Source organism: Wyeomyia smithii, chromosome 2 (genome assembly GCF_029784165.1).
Source record: "Wyeomyia smithii strain HCP4-BCI-WySm-NY-G18 chromosome 2, ASM2978416v1, whole genome shotgun sequence".
Lineage (NCBI taxonomy): Eukaryota > Metazoa > Arthropoda > Insecta > Diptera > Culicidae > Wyeomyia > Wyeomyia smithii.
The window spans coordinates 66,376,711-66,395,695 of NC_073695.1; the positions used below are offsets into that span (position 1 = coordinate 66,376,711).

The window sequence follows — 18,985 nt, forward strand, 5'->3', positions numbered from 1 at the left end:
TATTCAATCTTTTCGGGAGTTGGATTACCTAAACCAATACTGGCTGACTTTTCAGCACCAAACACGAATGGTTTGTTACTGTTTGAATTTGAAATATACCCTGAAAGGACACTGGCATATGAACAGCCTGGTGTTGCCTGAACAGGATTATTTTTCTGAAATTTGTTATCTGAATTTAAATTATTACCTACAGACACACCTGCTAATGAAAGTGCTGGTGATGCCTGAACAGTACTGAAAGTCTTTTGATTACCCACATTGACAACAGGTTGTTTAGAATTCCTACGTTGTCTAGAAGCAATAATTTTTGACCTTACAGGACAATTAAAGAAATTAGATTTGTGATTTCCCCCACAATTTACACATTTGAAACTATTAGTGGTTTCTTTCACGGGGCAGATATCTTTCGTGTGACTAGTGTCACACGAAAGGGAGGGCGAATAATTAAACTGGTAAACACAGGTTCTGTTCAAAATTGGAAAAAATGAAAGATTCTAGCTTTTCAACCATTTCTTTGAATTTTGATGCTCCTAGCAAAGATAACTTTTTCAGAGATTTAAATAAGTTTTTCCGTGAGCAACAAACGTAAAAGCGACGAACCCGGCGCGCAATTATTCTGCGGCGTTTTGACGCACTTCTACATTTACTAAGGGCCTCAAAACTCTTAGGAACGAACAGAGGAGTGCCTAGAACAAAAAGCTGGCAAAAATAAGAAAAAAGTTTTTTTAGGCTTTTTGGTGCCGCTATATTTTTTCTGCAGCTTGAATAAATGCTTCACGAAATGCAATCACTCGATTAACCCTCTAGTGCCCAAATTAATTTTCAGACGGACTTCGAAAAAATCACTTTAAAACTTTATAAACTTTTTTCGAGTACTGATTGAAGGTTTTTAGAGGTTCAACTGATGACCGTCTAAAGGCGGCACTGGGCACTAGAGGGTTAAGTTTTAACTGCATTTACAAATGCTGAGAGTGCTGTACTGCCGTTCTACGCATAGTTGTCCCATGTTACTTTTGGTCGATTTTCGTTTTTTATCAGCAATGAGTCTATTTTCATGTATATTTTTGAAAAACTTTAAAAAAAACATTGTTTGTTCTAAAAATCTTGAAAAACCATACCAAATCTGTTTGTCTCATCGATGATTTTCTACACATATTTGTCCCACTAGATTTTTTCTATTCTAATTCATCCCACTAACCACTAATTCCCATATTTACAACTTGAGAAGTGCACCAGAGCACTAAAGACTCTTCCTAACAACGTTTGGTTACATTACGGGTTTCAGAAATTCGGTATCGAAAATCATTTTGCTTGATTATTTTAATGCGGTACGTTCATATCTTTTTTAGGGATGCCTAAACCTTGTTTGCTGGTTTGTAACCTGAATACTTTTCCTTTTCGAGCATATAAGAAGATAAACGCAGTAGATTCATACTAATTGAAAGTTGTAAGAACTGTCTTTTGTGTGTAGAACTGTCTTTTGGTGAAAGCCCAGCAACGTTCAAATATGATAGGAATGGGTAACCTAAAAATAACAATTCCCCTTTGTAGTGGTAAGTCATCTGATACTTATTCAATTAACCTAACTTTCATCTCGACTATCATCACTGCTGTATAAAGACAACAAGATTTGCGTGATCATTTTCGTGAAAGATTAAACAGCCAAGTATTCCAAGTACGAACTTTGTATTGGGAAACATCGAATGCACGTGGTGGGACTGATATGCGTAGAAATTACCTATTGGAAGGCAAATTTCTCGGCATTATTGTCCCAGTGGGTATTTTTATGGAAAAGAGTGTTAAATCTAAAAACCTTCAACTAGATTTATTGAAAACAGTCTATTGCAAGTTAAAACTGGTTAGAAACGTACAATTGCATTTGTCACATTGACACAAAGCGTAAAAGTATTTTAAAACTTTAACATCGTTTTTCTCGTTTGCGTGATTTGAAACATGGGACAAATATGCGTAGAACGGCAGTGTAAACATTGACAAATTTTCAAGCTTTTGGGAATCGAATCATCTAACAACTTGTGCCAAGCGTCAAAAAATGATATTTGATCAATATTTTGCAGTAAATGAGTTCTCTATGTTCAATTCCAGTAAACCGGTTGATAGAAATTCCGGCACTGAAAAACTATAACTACTCTTAGAAACTTTTCGAAATTAGTGATTTTTCTGTATTTTGAAGGTAAAAATTCCGTGGAATCCTATCATATAATCTTCGGGGGAATGAAAGTTCATATCATCACGAGCATATTCTTGTTAATATCTCATCCGCAAACGTCCGGATTGACATTTGCGACCCGTTTGAAAAGCGCTTTTTTAACAAATTTTGACGTTAAGAGCTTACGCGTATGTACATGGTAAAAAGAAAAAAATACCTGTTGGGTCTCTGCCTCATACTCCAAACAGAATTCCAGCTCGACAATGATTAAATGAAATCAAATTAATTTTCGCTTCACAATCAAATATTACCCAAATTTCACTCGGGTTACTCCTCTGTAGAACAGTTAAAAAAGTTATAATTTTTCCAGTTAAAGTTTAGAGAAATTTTTCTTTGCTTCTGTCGACCAGTGCAGTGCTATCAATTACCAATTGTCAATTGAAAATGACCGTGCTTACGCTACTGATTTTGATGATGTTAACGGACATTTGCTGTTGCTAAGCTAAGACGTGTTAAAATCGGCTAAACCATGAATTTGTATTAAACTGAATAAATGCTGTTATTCCTTCCCAGCTGTTCTTGAAATACGATGCTGGCCTAACAAGCCAGTCGTCGCAGGTTCGAATCCCGGTTCGGGTGAGAAAATATTAGTGTCGTAGCGCTAGCCCCGCAATCGTCCTGTACACTAAACCAGTTGGCTGCGATGTCTATGTAAAATAAACAGAAGGTCGAGTTCCGATACGGAATGTAGCACCAAAGCTTTGCTTTGCTTTAAATGCTGTTATTATTTCATTTGAAAATATAATAAATTACAATTACTGGTTACAAGATGATTTTACTGCAACGTGGATGGAGGGTGTTGACTTGCAAATTTTCCGCTCGGGTGTTACCCAGCGTTTTGCCACTGATTGTCATGAATATCTCAGCAATTGCAATCAAATCCTCCATTCACTCTCCAAGCTCGATAATTTTCTAGGTACCGTAAACCGGGGTGACTTTGATCAGCGGGGTAACTTCGATCACTCTTCCTCTTTTTTGAATTTGTGATGAAAAGCGCTTGTAGAGCTTGAGATTTGTCGTAATCTTCACAGATTGTGTTTAGATATGTGTACATGGTCACTATTGCATACATTTCATGCTATTTAAAGAATGTTTTTCATGCTAAAATGTGAATAGAAAATAAACTGGATTTTGAGCGTTTTTTATTGCATACAAACAATCGGTTCAAGCAGATACAAAACAACTAGCTGCGATACGTAAAGTTTTTCAATTTTGTTCCCAGATTAGTTCTTAAGATAAAAAAAATACTGTCACAACGATTTTCACAATTATTGTTGATTTTTTTTCCACAAAATCTATGATGAGTCCTAATAATCTCGTAGCATATTACATGTTTTCTTCTTAACGACAACCCAAGACGTCATGTAACATGCAACTTTGGATTATTGGATAAGGCATATCCTACGTGGACTAGTTTCTGGTTATTTTAGACCTCCCTTTCTCCCTGTGTACAATCATTCATATACATTTTAAAAATTTTGTATCAATCTTGGATATCCGTCAACATAAACTATTCACGTGGTATGTGAATGGCCCCCAAATGGCTTCTCATGTTTATAAACACATTCAAGTCGCTATAGACTGTTCTAATTTGTTAAAGGAGTAAAGTTTCACTCCAGATTCAGGGAAACAATAAAGTGATCAAAGTCACCCCGGAATGATGATTGATGAAAAAATTTTTAAGCATATTTAAAACAGCTGAATTGTTACTAAACTTTTAAAGTAGTTACTGGATCTTGCTCATTGCATACCAGTACTCATTATAAAAATATCAGACATTTCTATATTCAGTATATTCTCAATATATTTAAGATATATTCAAAAAAGTGATCAAAGTCACCCCAGTTTACGGTACCAAGTCAATTTATTTCAAAAATAAACAGAGACGAAAATCGACTTTTCGAAGTAAAAATTTTTTATGAAAGCGTCGAAATATATTTTTTTATGCTAAATGTCTTGCATTAAAATAATAAAATTATTAAACCGTCTCAGTTTTTTTTTTTTTGAAAAAATCGACTTTCTGGGAACTTTTTAGCTGAGGCCAATGGAATGCCTGAAAAAAATATAGTCCTTCGAATTTCGTTTAGCGGTAGGGCTAAAAGTTTCGTGTTCTCACCTTTGGATGCAAAATTCAGCTCAATTAGATTTTTTTCGCGCTCGTAGTGAGCAAAGGTTTATTTTTTTTGACCGATGAAAAAAATCGAAGCTCAATTCTTTCCTATACATTCAATTGGCACTGTAATCGATCGGCTGCATCATGGAGAGTTGGTTGTATGTGCAAGTTTATGCAAGTGATAGCTTTGCAATTCCCCTATTCAATGTTTTACAGGGTTAGGGTCTTTAGAAAACATTAGAAAATCTGGAAGGTGTTCATTAGTTAAGGAAAAAATATTTTTTTCTCATGGAACAATAAGTAACTCATCGGAAAACAGTATAAAACTACGCTTTAGTGGATATTTTTTGAATTTTTAATTGGGAAAGCAAAAACAGCTTTTTCCTCTGTGTTGGATTCGATTCTCTTTGTTTTAAATTGGAAATGCTTTATAGTGTTTTTATCTCTGCTTTTTTATACTGGAAGGCCTCCTGAATTGTTGAATTGTAATCACTGCTCTTAGCTTTATCGGTTTATCAACGTTTTTCGTATTGTAGCGTAATGTTCTGTTATTCAAATATTCATTTTAATTTCATGAAAAATCCCACATGATTTTTGGAAAAAAAAACTGCTCCCTGTTGAATGATTTATGCAAGATAATCAGAAAAAGCCTGGTCACTTTTTTCAAGTTTCCAAGTCACTTCTTGGTAACTTTTTTCAAGCTTTGAAGTCACTTTTTTCAAAGTTTTGGTCACTAAAGTCACTTTTTCTGACCAGTTTGACCACTTTCAGCCCTGCTTTGGGCTTGCGGGTAGAAAAAATAGCAGGAAAAAGGAACCAAGAAATTGATTTGTCGAAATTTTTCAGCCGAAAGAAATGGATTTCGGAAAATAGAAAAGTAAGTTGAGAAGGAGAGGGAAGTAGACTAATGTACAAGAGCCATATACATTTTTCAGAATTCATTTAAATATGATTCTCAATGGCGGCGTGGACGTGTTTCTTAGGACATATTATGCACGTCCAGACATGTTACTGTCCCGGTATTCATATACAAGCGCTACATGCATTCACTACTTATACTGTTCATTAGAGTGGTAATCACTTGTATGGCATAAAATTGTCCTTCGTCGCATTTAGAAATTCGCTCAGTCGAAAAGTAAAACTTTGACCGCTTTAGATTGAGCTGACATTGAAAACATTTTTTGAGTAGACGAAACTGTTGAGCTTTATTGCTAAACGAAGCTTGAAGGTCTCGTTTTCCCATACGTTCCACTGGCCGCAGCTCAAGAATTTTCAATTCCAAGAAAGTCGATTTTTTGAATTTTTGATTTTGGATAACACCAGATCTCGACGTTTCATGCATTTTTCTTTTTTCATTTATTTATTTTTTTTATTTCTGAACTACTTGTGCATTTTTTTCATCGGTAAAAAATAATGCTTGCGTGTTCCCGAAGTTTAGTTCAGCTGAAGTTTAGAATGGGGACTTTTTTCGAAGACAAAACTTCTGAGCCCTACTTCTTAACGAAATTCGGAAAATCGGTTTCTATTGCCACCCTACTGTTCATGTACGAGACATATTGCGGCTATCTCCGAGAAGATACCATTATTAGTTTTCAAATAAAGCCCATCGAGCGGCACTAAAAATTAGTTCCAAAATTATTTCTGGACAGGAGTCAAATGAAGTGCCAAAACTAAAAATAAATTTTATACAATAATCGTTATACCAAAATGAATATACCGCGTAGAAAATGGAATTATTACACCGCATCAATACATCCAACATTAATAGCATACATATAAATGTCTTAGCACACGTTAGTCAAATCCGATAAACATTGCCCCAAGCACACAAAGAAAGGCACAATGTGTAGTGTCGCACATTTTGGCAAATGCACAAAGAGTACTCATTCGTATTTTTTGGTGCGAAAGAAATGCAAAAGAGCAAATGGGTGGGGAGAAGAGAACACAAAAGAAATATCGGGAGTGGCACACACGGTTTGATGGCAAATGTGTTGTGTACAAATTTGTGTGGCTCTGTCTGCACTGAGGTGAATTTCAGTCCTGGTCCCAGAGAGTCGATTTTTTTCAAGAAAAAAAAAAAGATTCGCCTTGTTACTGGAAAATAAATCCCATATATATTATCACTAGATCACAAATCAAATCAATTTTTAAACTTCCCTATCTTCATGAAATCATTTCACCGTTCAAAATGGTCGTGAAATAATTCCACGCGAAACGTCGCTTTTTCCGTTTTCACTTCACTCATATGACACTCATAATAACCCAGATTTCACGTTTTTCTTACTTGCGACGTTTTTCTTACTTGCGACGTTTTTCTCACTTACGTGAGTCCCGTAATAGGATTTTAATCACTTCACTCTGATTTCACCGTGAAGTGACTCCCGTAATAAACACCATCATCTTTACCATTTACTTAGTGACTTTTGTAATAAGAGTAAGGAGAAAGGAGAGTAAGATTGTGCCGTACAAACCCATTGTGCAAGACTATTCTTCTAACCCGGAAGAGATGACTGACAAATCACAGGTTGGACGGCACAACCTCACCCCAACTTACAGTAGTGCTGTTGTAATTTCAAGTGACTAAAAACACGTTAAGTAAAACAAAACAAAAATTCTAAAAACCTATGTGAAGATAAAAAAAAAATTGAAAATGAAAGCAATTATATTTTTTTTAACCTTTTCTAAACAAAAAAAAACAATCTAAAGTAGTTCAATAAACAAAAATGAGGTTGTTTAGTTATTTACGGATTTCGGATTTTTATAAATCACCTAAAAATGTGTAATTTTCTGAGCGGAATGTGACTTTTAAAATTTTTATACCGTCCTTCGGTTTTTAAATGAAGAAAAAAATCGCTCTAAATCGCTTAAATGACAGTTGGTACATGGGCGATCAGTCATTGAAGTTAAAAAAAGGGCTGTAAAATGTTTCGCAGGTAAAGAAGAAACAGAAGGAAAAATGGTCTGAAATTTAGTTTGAAAAAGCCTTTAGAAAACGGATAAAGCAAATAAGGTATTACGAACCAACCTTAAATGCTTAAGAACGGCCCTGAAATACAAAAAAAAACTAAGAAAATGATCTTAAATTTGGTTCAAAATAATAAATTAATTAAAAGCCTCCCCAGCTGGTCTCGAGGTACGATGCTGGCTTTACAAGCCAGTCGTCGTATGTTCGAGTCTTGGCTCTGGAGAGACTGTTAGTGTCAGTAGGATCGTAGCGCTAGCCCCCCAATTGTCCTGTACACTTAACGGTTGGCTGCGAAGTCTGTGTATAGTAAACAAAAGGTCAAATTCCGAATCGGAATGTAACACCAATGCTTTGCTTCAAAAAATTAATTCTATGGAGAGCAAAAGGTCAATGAGAAAATGATTTAAATTCAGCCAAATGGCTAAAAGAATAGAAGCCTTCCGAAAGAAAAGGGCGAAGCAGAAAATTATGCCAAATTTAGCGGAAAGTGAATTGATAGATGAACGAAACTGAAGACAAAACTTTTCTCAAATTGAGCCTAGTTGGAGGTGCCCCAAAGACCTCTGCTAACGAAAGAAAATGATTAGAAAAAAATGTATATTAGAAGCCAAATATATCACAAACACAGCTGATAACGACAACGACCAGAAGCTATAGATTTTTCATTGCTGACCAATATTTTTCTAATAAAGATTTCCATTTTTTTGAAAAAATAGGTGGAAATTATCATTATCCCCTACCCCCCTACCGTGGACAAGCGTGGACATTTGCGTACCCTCTACCCCCCTTCCCCCCCACCCCCCTTCTCAGTTGTCCACGTGGAATGTGGATAGCCCCTAAGCGATATGTTTCTTCAGGATGGCTCTTGATCACACATCACACAAAACTTCATAAGGGGCCATTCACTTTTCACATGAACAGCACAGTGCACAGTGGTCTAACTGTGAATTTGACTGTGAAAAGATGATTTTATGTACTCAACGTATTCAGCAAAATTGTTTCATAGAACAAGGCTTTTTTCGGCGTTTCCAGTTTTTCGATCAATACACCTAACAGTTGGATGAAATAAATTCTTTTTTTCAACTTTCAATATTTCAAATTGCTTACTTTAGCAAAGTAGTGAAAAAATTAGTTCCTCAAAACGCTTTTGAACGAATCAAAGGTTTTTTTTCTAACAAAAACTTTTTTGTCTAACACTATTTCACGTTGAAAATGTTTCATTGGCATGAAAAACTTTTTGTTAAAATTTTTTTTTTCATTAACCTTACACTTTGATTTTTTTTGACGTAGGACTACGTCTAACCGCACTATATCGAGATACATTCCGCGAAAACTAAAACCAAGATGTAACGCCGGAATGAAAGATTTCAAACGGTTATACTGATGTAACCACATGATGGATCACAATAATCAATATGTCGTTGGATTGATAAAATGATGGACAATTTTGTGATTCTTCAATTTTCATTATCACTTCATTGTTAAACAGCGAAAATTGAATAAAAGTTTCAAGGTCAAATTTTCACCAACAATGTACCAATCATATGCGAGCACGCCTAGCACAGACTTCATGAATAGACACCAACTGCATGCTGTGATATCCTGTATAGCAGTGCCAAAAAAAATTTTGACAGAATCTCCCCGTCCCAATAGGTCAACTAATGTTAGTTTCCATGAGCCTAGACTATTTTGATGTCTTGAAGGTGAAGCTTTCTCGGAAAGTTCGTAACCACCTCCACTATTAAACAGTATGACGTTCTGCTGTTAATAAATATGTTAATGTTAATAAAACTGATGTCTTGAAGGAAAACATGCTGGCACAGGCAACAGTACTGCACCGAGCATTGTATGAATAGAGCGCTGGTCATTCGTCGTCTATCAGTGCAGAAAAACTCGATATTCATTTGTGTGCAGCCAAGCCAAGTGAAAACTACATTGCCGCTGTTGACGCACGGTGGGGCGTGGAACACAATCGAATTGCCGTTTGAATTGTCTTCTTCTTCTTCTTCTTGTTTCGTATAGCAGCAAATATCAGAATTTAATTTGATTTTTCGGGTACCGCAGAATACGCTGCGCTGCCGGGGACAACAAAATGCGTTGTTTATTTTTGAACTCTACATTCTGCTTTTTTTCAGATTTATTTAATTAACTGAATATGGTATTTGAAAGACAATAGAAAACAAAAATGCTCCGTACATATCTTTGAATAGTTAGTTAAACGTGCTGTACTGATGATTATATTTTACTAGCTAAATGAATTTAGTCCAATATGACAATATTAGTTGCATCCTGCGGTGGCGGTATAGAGGAAAACCAAATTCATTTTATCTTGATATTAGAGTTCCGACATTAGTATTTGTGTTTTTCAATTAAATTTTTTTTTTTAATTTGCATTTACAAGAAAATATTACTTTCCATAACCTTACTTGTAATTGAACAACGCTATGCAAACATTAATTGCCGTGGCTAATGTTGTGCATCACTCTTGCCCAGTTTATTTTCGAAAATAACAGACATATAACCTTCAAATATGATATCTTCGTTGTTCTTTGGTATCTTGAAACTAATCAAATTTTTTCTGATTGATTCTGTATACTGATAAAATGTTTAAATTGACCTGAATTGAATGTTAACATGTTCATAAAATTCTATGTCAATTTCAAATTTTCTGTGAATATACATTTTCTACTAAAACTGTCATTCATTATCTATATTTTTTCCACGAGCTTGTAACTGCAGGAAAAAAATTGATGTGACATCTTTGCCGCTTTGTGTTCGGTGAGTGAGCCAACTTTAACAAGACAAATAGATATAGAAGGAAGAAGTTTAATTTCTACTAAATCGTACTCAATTAAATATTTTATATAAGGTTGCCTTCTCGCGTGTTAAAGAAAATTCGCTGTATTAGAATGAAAGGTATCCATCAATAGTCTGGAAACCAAATTTAGGGGGAAATTTGGGTCTAGAGCTCTATAGCAATATTTTAGAGAAAAACTTTCTTCAACAAAGTTGTTACATATGATAAAGCGCTTATTGAAAAAGTATCAAGAATTGGGGTGACCAAAATTTTCAATGCTATCAAGTATCTTCCTTTTTATTTTATTAGATAGAAAACCTTGTTCTACAATTTTATAGCTCCAATAATTTTAAGTAACTTTGTAAAAAAAAAAGATTTTCTCTAAAACATTGCTATATAGCTCTAGACCCAAAATTTCCCCTAAATTTGGTTCCTGGACCATTGTGAATGTTGAAGAGAATATTTTTTCTTCTAAGGTAGAGTGGTACAAAGAAATAATCAAAATACAGACCCCGTTCGATTTTGGCAACACGCCAGAATATTTTCTGTTGCCAAAATCGAACCATGCCAAAAATGAACGGTTCTTTTTTCATGACTTTTTTGACTTTTTAAGTGGTCAAAGACGACCTTAACAGTATAAATGGCCACCAATGAGCTAGTTTTAGTTCCAAGTCGTTTAAGGTGTCGCTTGATGAATTCGGGCTGACGACCTAGATACTTGATATTACCACCCGAACCAAAATACCTCCCTTTTGGAAGATGTTGAGTATAAATTGGTTAAAATAAATCAAGCAAACTACAAAAGTAAAACGAGCTCAAATCAAACATAGCTTTAAAATAAAAATATAAAATTATTGTAGTCCTACGTCAACTATGCGGTCGTGTCTTGGATACCACCCTCCTACTATTTATTCATGATTTACGTGCGCAGGCGTAATTATGAACATACTTTTTTTTAAACTTATGACAGCAAATTGTCTAGTAGGAATCTAGAAGCATTAATTGAAAAGTAATGCATTGGATTTCTAACTGCTTCAAAGCAAAATTAAAAGTGATATACAGTCATATCATTTTTTAATCATAATTCCTTTTTTGAATGTCTCATTTTCTTTCAGCATGAGTAATTAAATTTTTCGATTACCTGAATGGATTATTATCTACCATAAACCACGTGCCAGTTTCAATCTTTGATGATATCATGACGAAACTCTCTAGTATAACGTGTTGCCAAAAAATCATTGAAATGCACTTTCCTTTACCGCACTCTGGTTACATTCTATTCGGTACGACGTATTTCTTCGGCAGAACTGAGCGATGGTGAGCTCCGTCCAGGCGCATCATCGTGTCGATAGCTTAATCTTATCGCCCGAGTTAGCAGAACATATATACGTATATCTTTCGCTTATCGTCATGTATCCAAATTTCTATCTATTCTTTTGTTTCGTGAAACCACTCACCAAGATCTACGTTTTATAATTACGGTTACGATAAATGTTTATTGATCAATAAAAACTGCACTGCTAACTCTATACTGAAAACGGTGGTATTATGATTAATAAACGTGACTAAACTCAGCGATGCTTGAAATTAGCCTGTAGTTTTATTTACTGTCAATAATTTGTATCTCCGGCTAATTGTACCTAAGATAACTAATTTGTGAAATGCTTATTTTGCATGATACAGAAGAAATAAAATAAACCAAAACTACTAGTGAAACTGTACTAGCACAAAACTACAAAGACTTGGGTTTGCCTGTGAATTGCAAAGCTTGTTATCGAGAAATTTATGATTACAGAATCGCTCTCGTAGTTTTAGAGTGTTATTCACTCTAATTTGTGAACACTCTTCAACATTAGGTTCAATTTCCAATCAAGTCTAGATCATTTTCGGGTTCGAGATGTTTTGGATGAGGTTTGGATTGGAAACTCGTATATTTTTTTAATTATGGGTATTCTTTTGGAGAGTCACAACCTGTGTCGGAAATTATTACCCGCGTTAGAAGTGCATTTTTTGTTTGCGAACAAGTTACATTGTATGTTTTGAAAAATATTTTATATAGATCATCCAGCTCAAACCGATGTAGAGGTATGATGTGGTACCGCCATAATCATCAATTTGCTACAAACAAAACTGTATTATAAACAGTTCAGTGGCTCGAAAACATAATAGGGGTCTTCACATCGAGCTCGTATACGAATACCCAGTCGTAAACTGTGTATCTTCCATTACTCGCCAATGGAGGTGAGTATTTTTACGGCTGGGTATTTGTTTACGAGCTCGACATGAATACCCATAATAACAAAGATCGGTTAACTTTGTATTTTTCCAAAAAATAAGATTAAATACCAAAAATTTTCCAAAAAATAAGCCTTAAATACCCATTCTAACAAGGCGAGTGATTTCGCGTTTGTATCTCAAAAATGAGCAAAGACCATTTCCTGTCCCATTCCGCCTCCTAGCATTGAAAGCATCTATTGTACTTACGCGTTAATGATTTTATTATGATTGCTGCTGCCTCCAAGCGTCCAGGGCTCGATTTTACGCTGCTGATTGGCATGGTATTGTGGAATGTTATTTTTGGTTGTATTGTATACCCCTTTGCGATTATGCTTTTTCCTGCCTGGGATCCACAGAATCCTCAAGCCACTGGAAGATTTACTCTTACTCGAAGACATACTAGCTCCCTGTTACAACTGAAAAAAAAGAACAAAATCATTAGTAAAACATGGCAAATTTTAAGCTCTCAGCTAGACATTGTACCTTCAAATTAACAATATTAAATTCGGAGAAATAAAAGGTTTTTAGATTACTTCTTGCTATTCATCGTTTCTTATGAATCACATTCATGTAAGATCTACTATATCAACAAACAAAAGATTATGGTAACACAGCAGTAAATACCAATAAACAACAGCGAGATTAGAAACCAAATTCGATAAAAAAAAACTTAAAATAAAACAATCACAGACGAAGTGGACTAAACCGTGCCACCATATTCTATTTCATGCTGCGGAGCTGGCATTGCTGAGCCAAACGTCAGATACGTAATAGGTGTATGTTTAGTAGCATGATTTCATTCAGGCGTGCTGGTATGCGCACAAGCGATGTGCGTTTCACGAAAGGTGTAGTAACTAGATGTTACATGCGTTTGTATTGAAAAGTATTATTATTATATCGCATAGGAGCGTTTCCATGCCAAATGATCAGGAAATTCGCCTTCAGACAATCTCATGTAGAAAAATTTTGCTGAAAACACTTTTGTTCTATCTCTTGAAAATCGACCACATACAAAACAAATATCACACGCTTAGCCTTGGGGCTAATAGCAGTCTCGATCAACTAGATTAGTTGAGAGAATTCGTTATCGATATTGTTTTTGGCACATTTTGTATGTGTAGGATAAAGTACAACGATACACCGTGCCCCAGTGCTGAGTCGAGTAAATTGAGCTTGAAAAGATCCTCGGACTCGATCGGGAATCGAACCCGATATCCCAACCGTGTGCGAGAGCTAGCCGACCGACATCGCTAACCACAGAGCCACGGGGACCACATACAGGTAGTTTTATACACAGACATTCTTAAAATTTGTGATGTGATTTTAGAGGCTTGCTGTGTTCTAGATACTTTTTTATATTTAAAAAATACATCATTCTGCCGAATATCTTAGGAAATTTTTTTTTTTACCAAAAAAATTAAAAAATAAACATTAATAAACATTAAAAATAAAAATTTTTTTTTAAAGAAACTTGACGTTGATACGCAACCTTTAAAAAAAAGTCCAGGATGGGGAAATGAAAAATATTTTTTTTATGGTAGATTAATTTTTTTATGAAAATTCTTATTCAAACATTTTTCAAAATATTTTTATTCTGATGATTTTAAAATATGCAAAGAGTCATTTTGAATCAAAAAGCTCTTGGTAGTCAACATTCTAAAGGCATTGGTTTTCGAGTTATTTTTAATTTAAGCTCGAAAAATTATAATTATTTAGGAAAATACACGTTTTTCTTAATTTGTTCATGGCTCTCCAGCGAAAACCATACGTTCATTGGAATGCTTGATCAAAAATATTCAATTCATTCTTTGACAACAAAACGATTGGGCGAACGGTTCTCAAGAAAAAAGTTAAATGTTCTAAGTGATATAAATATATATGAGAGTCAAATATTTATTTTCGAGTTTTATTATCTTAGGAACATATTTTTTAATGACATAGATACTTTACAGAACTAGTTTCACCTTTTATTTTATATACATCATAAGTAAATGATTCGTCATCTCTTGAAAACAGCTTCGTTTGTATCTTATTTTCTGAAATCGGAACAAAAGAGTAATACTTTTGTGTGGCAGCTATTATTATAGATTTTTTGAAAATATTGCTCCATTCTGTTACTCCTTGTTCATATTCTTCATATGATACCCAACTAAATGACATTTTTGATGAATTTTTATTACTTTTCTGATTAGACCAATCATACAATTCTTCTGCGCTTGTAATGGGATGTTCATGTTCTTAAGCTAAACTTGCATTTCCTGCCATTCGTTTTAATATGCCGCCAATTGCATCGCATGGTCCTCTAACATGAGAAGTCGCAAAAAAATGCCACTCTGCGTCGACGTTATATTTTGTTTTGAACTTGCAAAGACTTGCAAAGTTTTTTCTATTTTTATATTGTGAGGCAGCTCCATCAGACATCAATATCGCTTTTTTCAACTCTATTGTTGTTTTCAAAAAAACTCATTAATTTGGCAATGAACACCTGAACCGAAACAGTATCATGATGGAATACTTCCGATATTATGATGAAGCTGATATTCTTAAGTGTTCCAGATTCTGAATAGTAAACAACGAAGGGATGAATGGTGGCTTGACTATCATTCCAATAACTACACGAATCACAAATTGATAAAGACGTATTAAAATGAGCTTGGCTGTTCAATATTTTTAATTTTGCAATAACGTTTTCGTTCAATTTGCGTAAGCTTGATGAGCACCGTTGATCAGGAAAGGTTTACAGCATTTGGGCTTGGTGTATTCCATTTTCACTTTATTCATCTTCACAAAATGCAAACAGTTACTAACACTTCTGGAGAAGTGCAATCGTATTTATATACGAAAACAGATATTATAGGTAACCCAGTAGTTATTGGTTGCGTACTTTACAAACAGCTATTATTAGTGAATAAGTAGGTAGTGTTGCACGACAAACATATTTTTTTATAAAACATTCGGCAAGGAGTAACGTGTAGGTAGGATAAGGTACAGCGCTTGAGTTATTTATCCAATCGTTTTGTTGTCAAAAAATGAATTGTATATTTTTGATCAAGCATTCCAATGAACGTATGGTTTTTGCTGGAGAACCACGGACAAATTGAGAAAAACGTGTAGTTTCCTAAATATTAATAATTTTTCGAGCGTAAAAAAAAAATAACTCGAAAACCGATGCCTTTAGAATGTTTACTACCAAGAGCTTCTTGATTCAAAATGACTCTCTGCATCTTTTAAAATCATCAGAATACAAATATTTTGAGAATGTTTAAATTAGAATTTTTATAAAAAATTAATCCACCATAAAAAAATTATTTTTCATTTCTTCATCCTGGACTTTTTTTAAAAAGTTGCGTATTAACGTCAAGTTTCTTTAAAAAAAAATTAAAAAAAAACCAACTCTTTTTTTTTAATTGAAATTTAATGTTTATTTTTAATTTTTTTTTTATTAAAAAAAAATTTTTTGTACAGTGTATATTTGTTTTATGATGCATTTTTGATTCCCTACAACTCATTCTCAGACAGTTTTTCTATACAACCAACGGTTTCTGGGCTACAATGCTTCGAATAAAACCTATGCCAAAATGCATACGCCCTTTTAGAATGTAACTCATGGGTGTAAAAAATCTCTCCATCTGTGAAAAATGCTCAGTTTGCTAAGCCAAATACGTGTGCAAAGTTTCATTCAAATCAAAAATGGTCGATTAAATTTTCGCGTATTTCCAGGCGATTTGAAATGATTTTGCTCAGTAACTAGATGTTACATGCGTTTGTATTGAAAAATATTACAGTGATCACCCGATTATATCTCACCCTGATGATTTTTGGCGCGATAAAATAGGGACAGTGATAAAATCGGGAAATTTTTAAATTTTTTTTTTTATTGAAGATGTTAAATCAATAACTAAATAGGTTAAATCAGCGATTTTGATTTTTTTTTGGAAAATTTATCTGTACAAACATATGAAAAAAGCTGCAGTTGTTTTTTCATAAATCGATATATCTGAATAATGACAAAAGATAGAGAAAAGTTGTCGAGTGATGAATTTGAGAAAACTGTCGGAGCTTTTATAAAAAATATTTTAAAAATTTAATTTGAGATCCTGTACTGAAAAAAAATTTCAAAAACAAAAAGTGACTATAATCGATCATCACTATTTTTTTAAAACATTTTTTTAGATAGATAATTCAGTTGCCTACAACTTTCCTGAACAAACCTAAAAAAATAAAAAACCTGAAAACATCGATGTAAAATTGCAAATAAATTACAATTAAGTTTTTTATTCGTTCATGTTTTTGTTTGAATTGGTAAAATGAATTACATGCTTTTTTGTAGCGCAGTACCATAAGCAAAATATTAGATTTTCTCACAACACTAAACTTTGCCGAAGACAGCATGCTGATATCTCTCACATATTGCAACCAGAAAAATCTTAAAATGTAAATAACGATTTTTAATGCCTTCTCATAGAAAAATTCATGTTGCTTGCAATATGTAAGAGATAGAAACATGATGTCTTCTGTAAAGTTTGTCTAAGACACCAAGCGTCTATCTTTATCTAATGAAAAAGTAAATATTCTATCTCACTTTTAGGAGGATTGATCACCCAGCTTTCTACATCAAAAGATGCGTTTTCAAATATTTTGAAACTTCTCCGAACATATTATACGGTTTTAAGAAACATTTGTATCAGTTATCAATTATTCGCACGATAACAGCAAAATATAACATTGTGCATCGGTTGAATTTTTAATGTAAGCTGCATCCAGAAGGATACACAGAATTATGAAAAATATCTTAAATATTGAAGCGTAATAGAAAATCAGTTCACCCTGACATTTTTTTAATTAAATGTTTTATGATGATAAAATCGGGGGCAGATACAATCGGGTACAGATATAATCGGGTGATTACTGTATTATTATATCGCATACGAGCGTTTCCATGCCAAATGGTCTGGAAATCCGCAAAAATTTTCTCGACCATTTTTGATTTCAATGAAACTTTGCACACGTGTTTGGTTAAGCAAAGTGAGTATTTCTCACAGATGGAGGCATTTCTAAGGTTGAAAAAATACTACTAAAAACATACGGCATCATTGGAATTTGATTATTTTCAAAAATGTTGAAATTTGAAAAAAAAATGAAACTTTATTTTATGTAAAAATTTGTTTTGCATTTCTCCATCCAGAACTTTTTATCAAACGTTTAGGAATAATGTCAAGTTTCAACAAAAATAATTTGAAGAGGAAATTTATTCCTTTTATTATTTAAAGTATAATTTAAATAAAAGTTATTTTGAATTTAATTTTCTAATTCTCTCAAATCAAATTTAAAGTAACTTTAAAACAGATGCATTCTCGTAGTTAATTATTATGAGCTTTTTAATTTAAAGTGACTATTTCCATTGCTGGAAATCACTTACTATAAATAATTTGAAAAATATCGAAATTAATTTCTTTTTAAACTTAACTCTCTATAAAAACATATATTTTTTATTTCTTCATCCTAGACTTTTTATCAAAAAAAATCATCTATTATAATGCAATTTAAATTCATTCTCTCAAGCATTCTTTTTTTCCTTTTGATATTGAAATATCTGGTATATGTAAATTTGTTTGTTAAACACAAATTTTCAGTGTCGGTGGGCAGATTTTTGTTGATTTACAATTATTTGCTGTGTTTTCATAGTTTCTGCAGATTTTTGCCACAGTCTCTTGCGTGGATTTCCCCAAATGTGTGCTGATATTAGCATGGACGAGTGCAGTTTTTACGAAACTAGGTACCGGTCGTTTTTTTTTTTATTTCAAGCAGGTTTTAACTACAAATACTCAAAGGAAAATGTTATAAGCCAAACGAACTGTCAAAATCTCAACCAAACGAACAAAAAAGATAACACCATATTGACGAATGCGCTAATGACTTTTTTACGCGAATTTGTATGGAAACACCTAGAAAAGACTTTTGAGTTGAAAATATAACAAAGAAAACCATCCTAAAATGTTGGAACCCTATTGGGTTATAAGAGTTGTCAACCTAAAGGCCAAAATACAATATTTTAAACTTTCATTTTTACATCAAAAATTGTGAATATTTTTGAAAACGGAAATGTGATTAGGGGCTGTCCACGTGGACAACTTAGAAGGAAGGGGGGAGTTAGGGGATACGCAAATGTCTACGCTTGTCTACGGTAGGAGGGGAGGGGTTAGTGATAATGTTCACGTGGACTGGATATTTTTCCAAAATAAAAATTCCAATAAAAAAATTAACACTTCCAATTTTTGAATTGTAAATTTAGCTTCTAAGATATACTTTTTTTTAAACAATTTCTTTTGTTAGCAGAGGTCTTAGCACTTTCAACTAAGCTCAATTTGGAATAAACTTTGTCTTTAGCCTCATCCATTTATCAATCCACTTTTCGCTACACTTGGAATCATTTTCTGCTCTGCCCTTTTTTCCAGAACGCTTGTATTCTTCAAACATTTGGCTGAATTTAAAGCATTTTTGTTTCTGACCTTCCTCTTTTATAGAATAAATTTATTAATTAGAACCCAATTTAAGATCATTTTTTTAGTTTTTTTTTGCATTTCAGTAGTGTTCCAAACCATTTTA

General features: G+C 33.6%; 2 protein-coding genes across 3 annotated transcripts in view; one reads left to right on the forward strand and one right to left on the reverse strand.

The window, feature by feature from the left end:
- The window catches only part of LOC129721446 (uncharacterized), a 37,354-nt gene extending 24,232 nt beyond the window's left edge, over nucleotides 1–13,122 (reverse strand). Inside the window, exons 1-2 of the mRNA XM_055674002.1 lie at nucleotides 12,863–13,122; nucleotides 12,587–12,795 (exon numbers count right to left, since the gene is read on the reverse strand). Coding sequence (XP_055529977.1) covers nucleotides 12,587–12,777 — 191 coding nt within the window. The 5' untranslated portion in view covers nucleotides 12,778–12,795; nucleotides 12,863–13,122. The remainder of the gene's footprint in view (nucleotides 1–12,586; nucleotides 12,796–12,862) is intronic.
- Nucleotides 1–18,985, forward strand: part of LOC129721444 (tyrosine-protein kinase receptor torso-like) — a 91,803-nt gene that overhangs the window by 46,510 nt on the left and 26,308 nt on the right. The gene's annotated exons all lie outside the window — the stretch shown is intronic.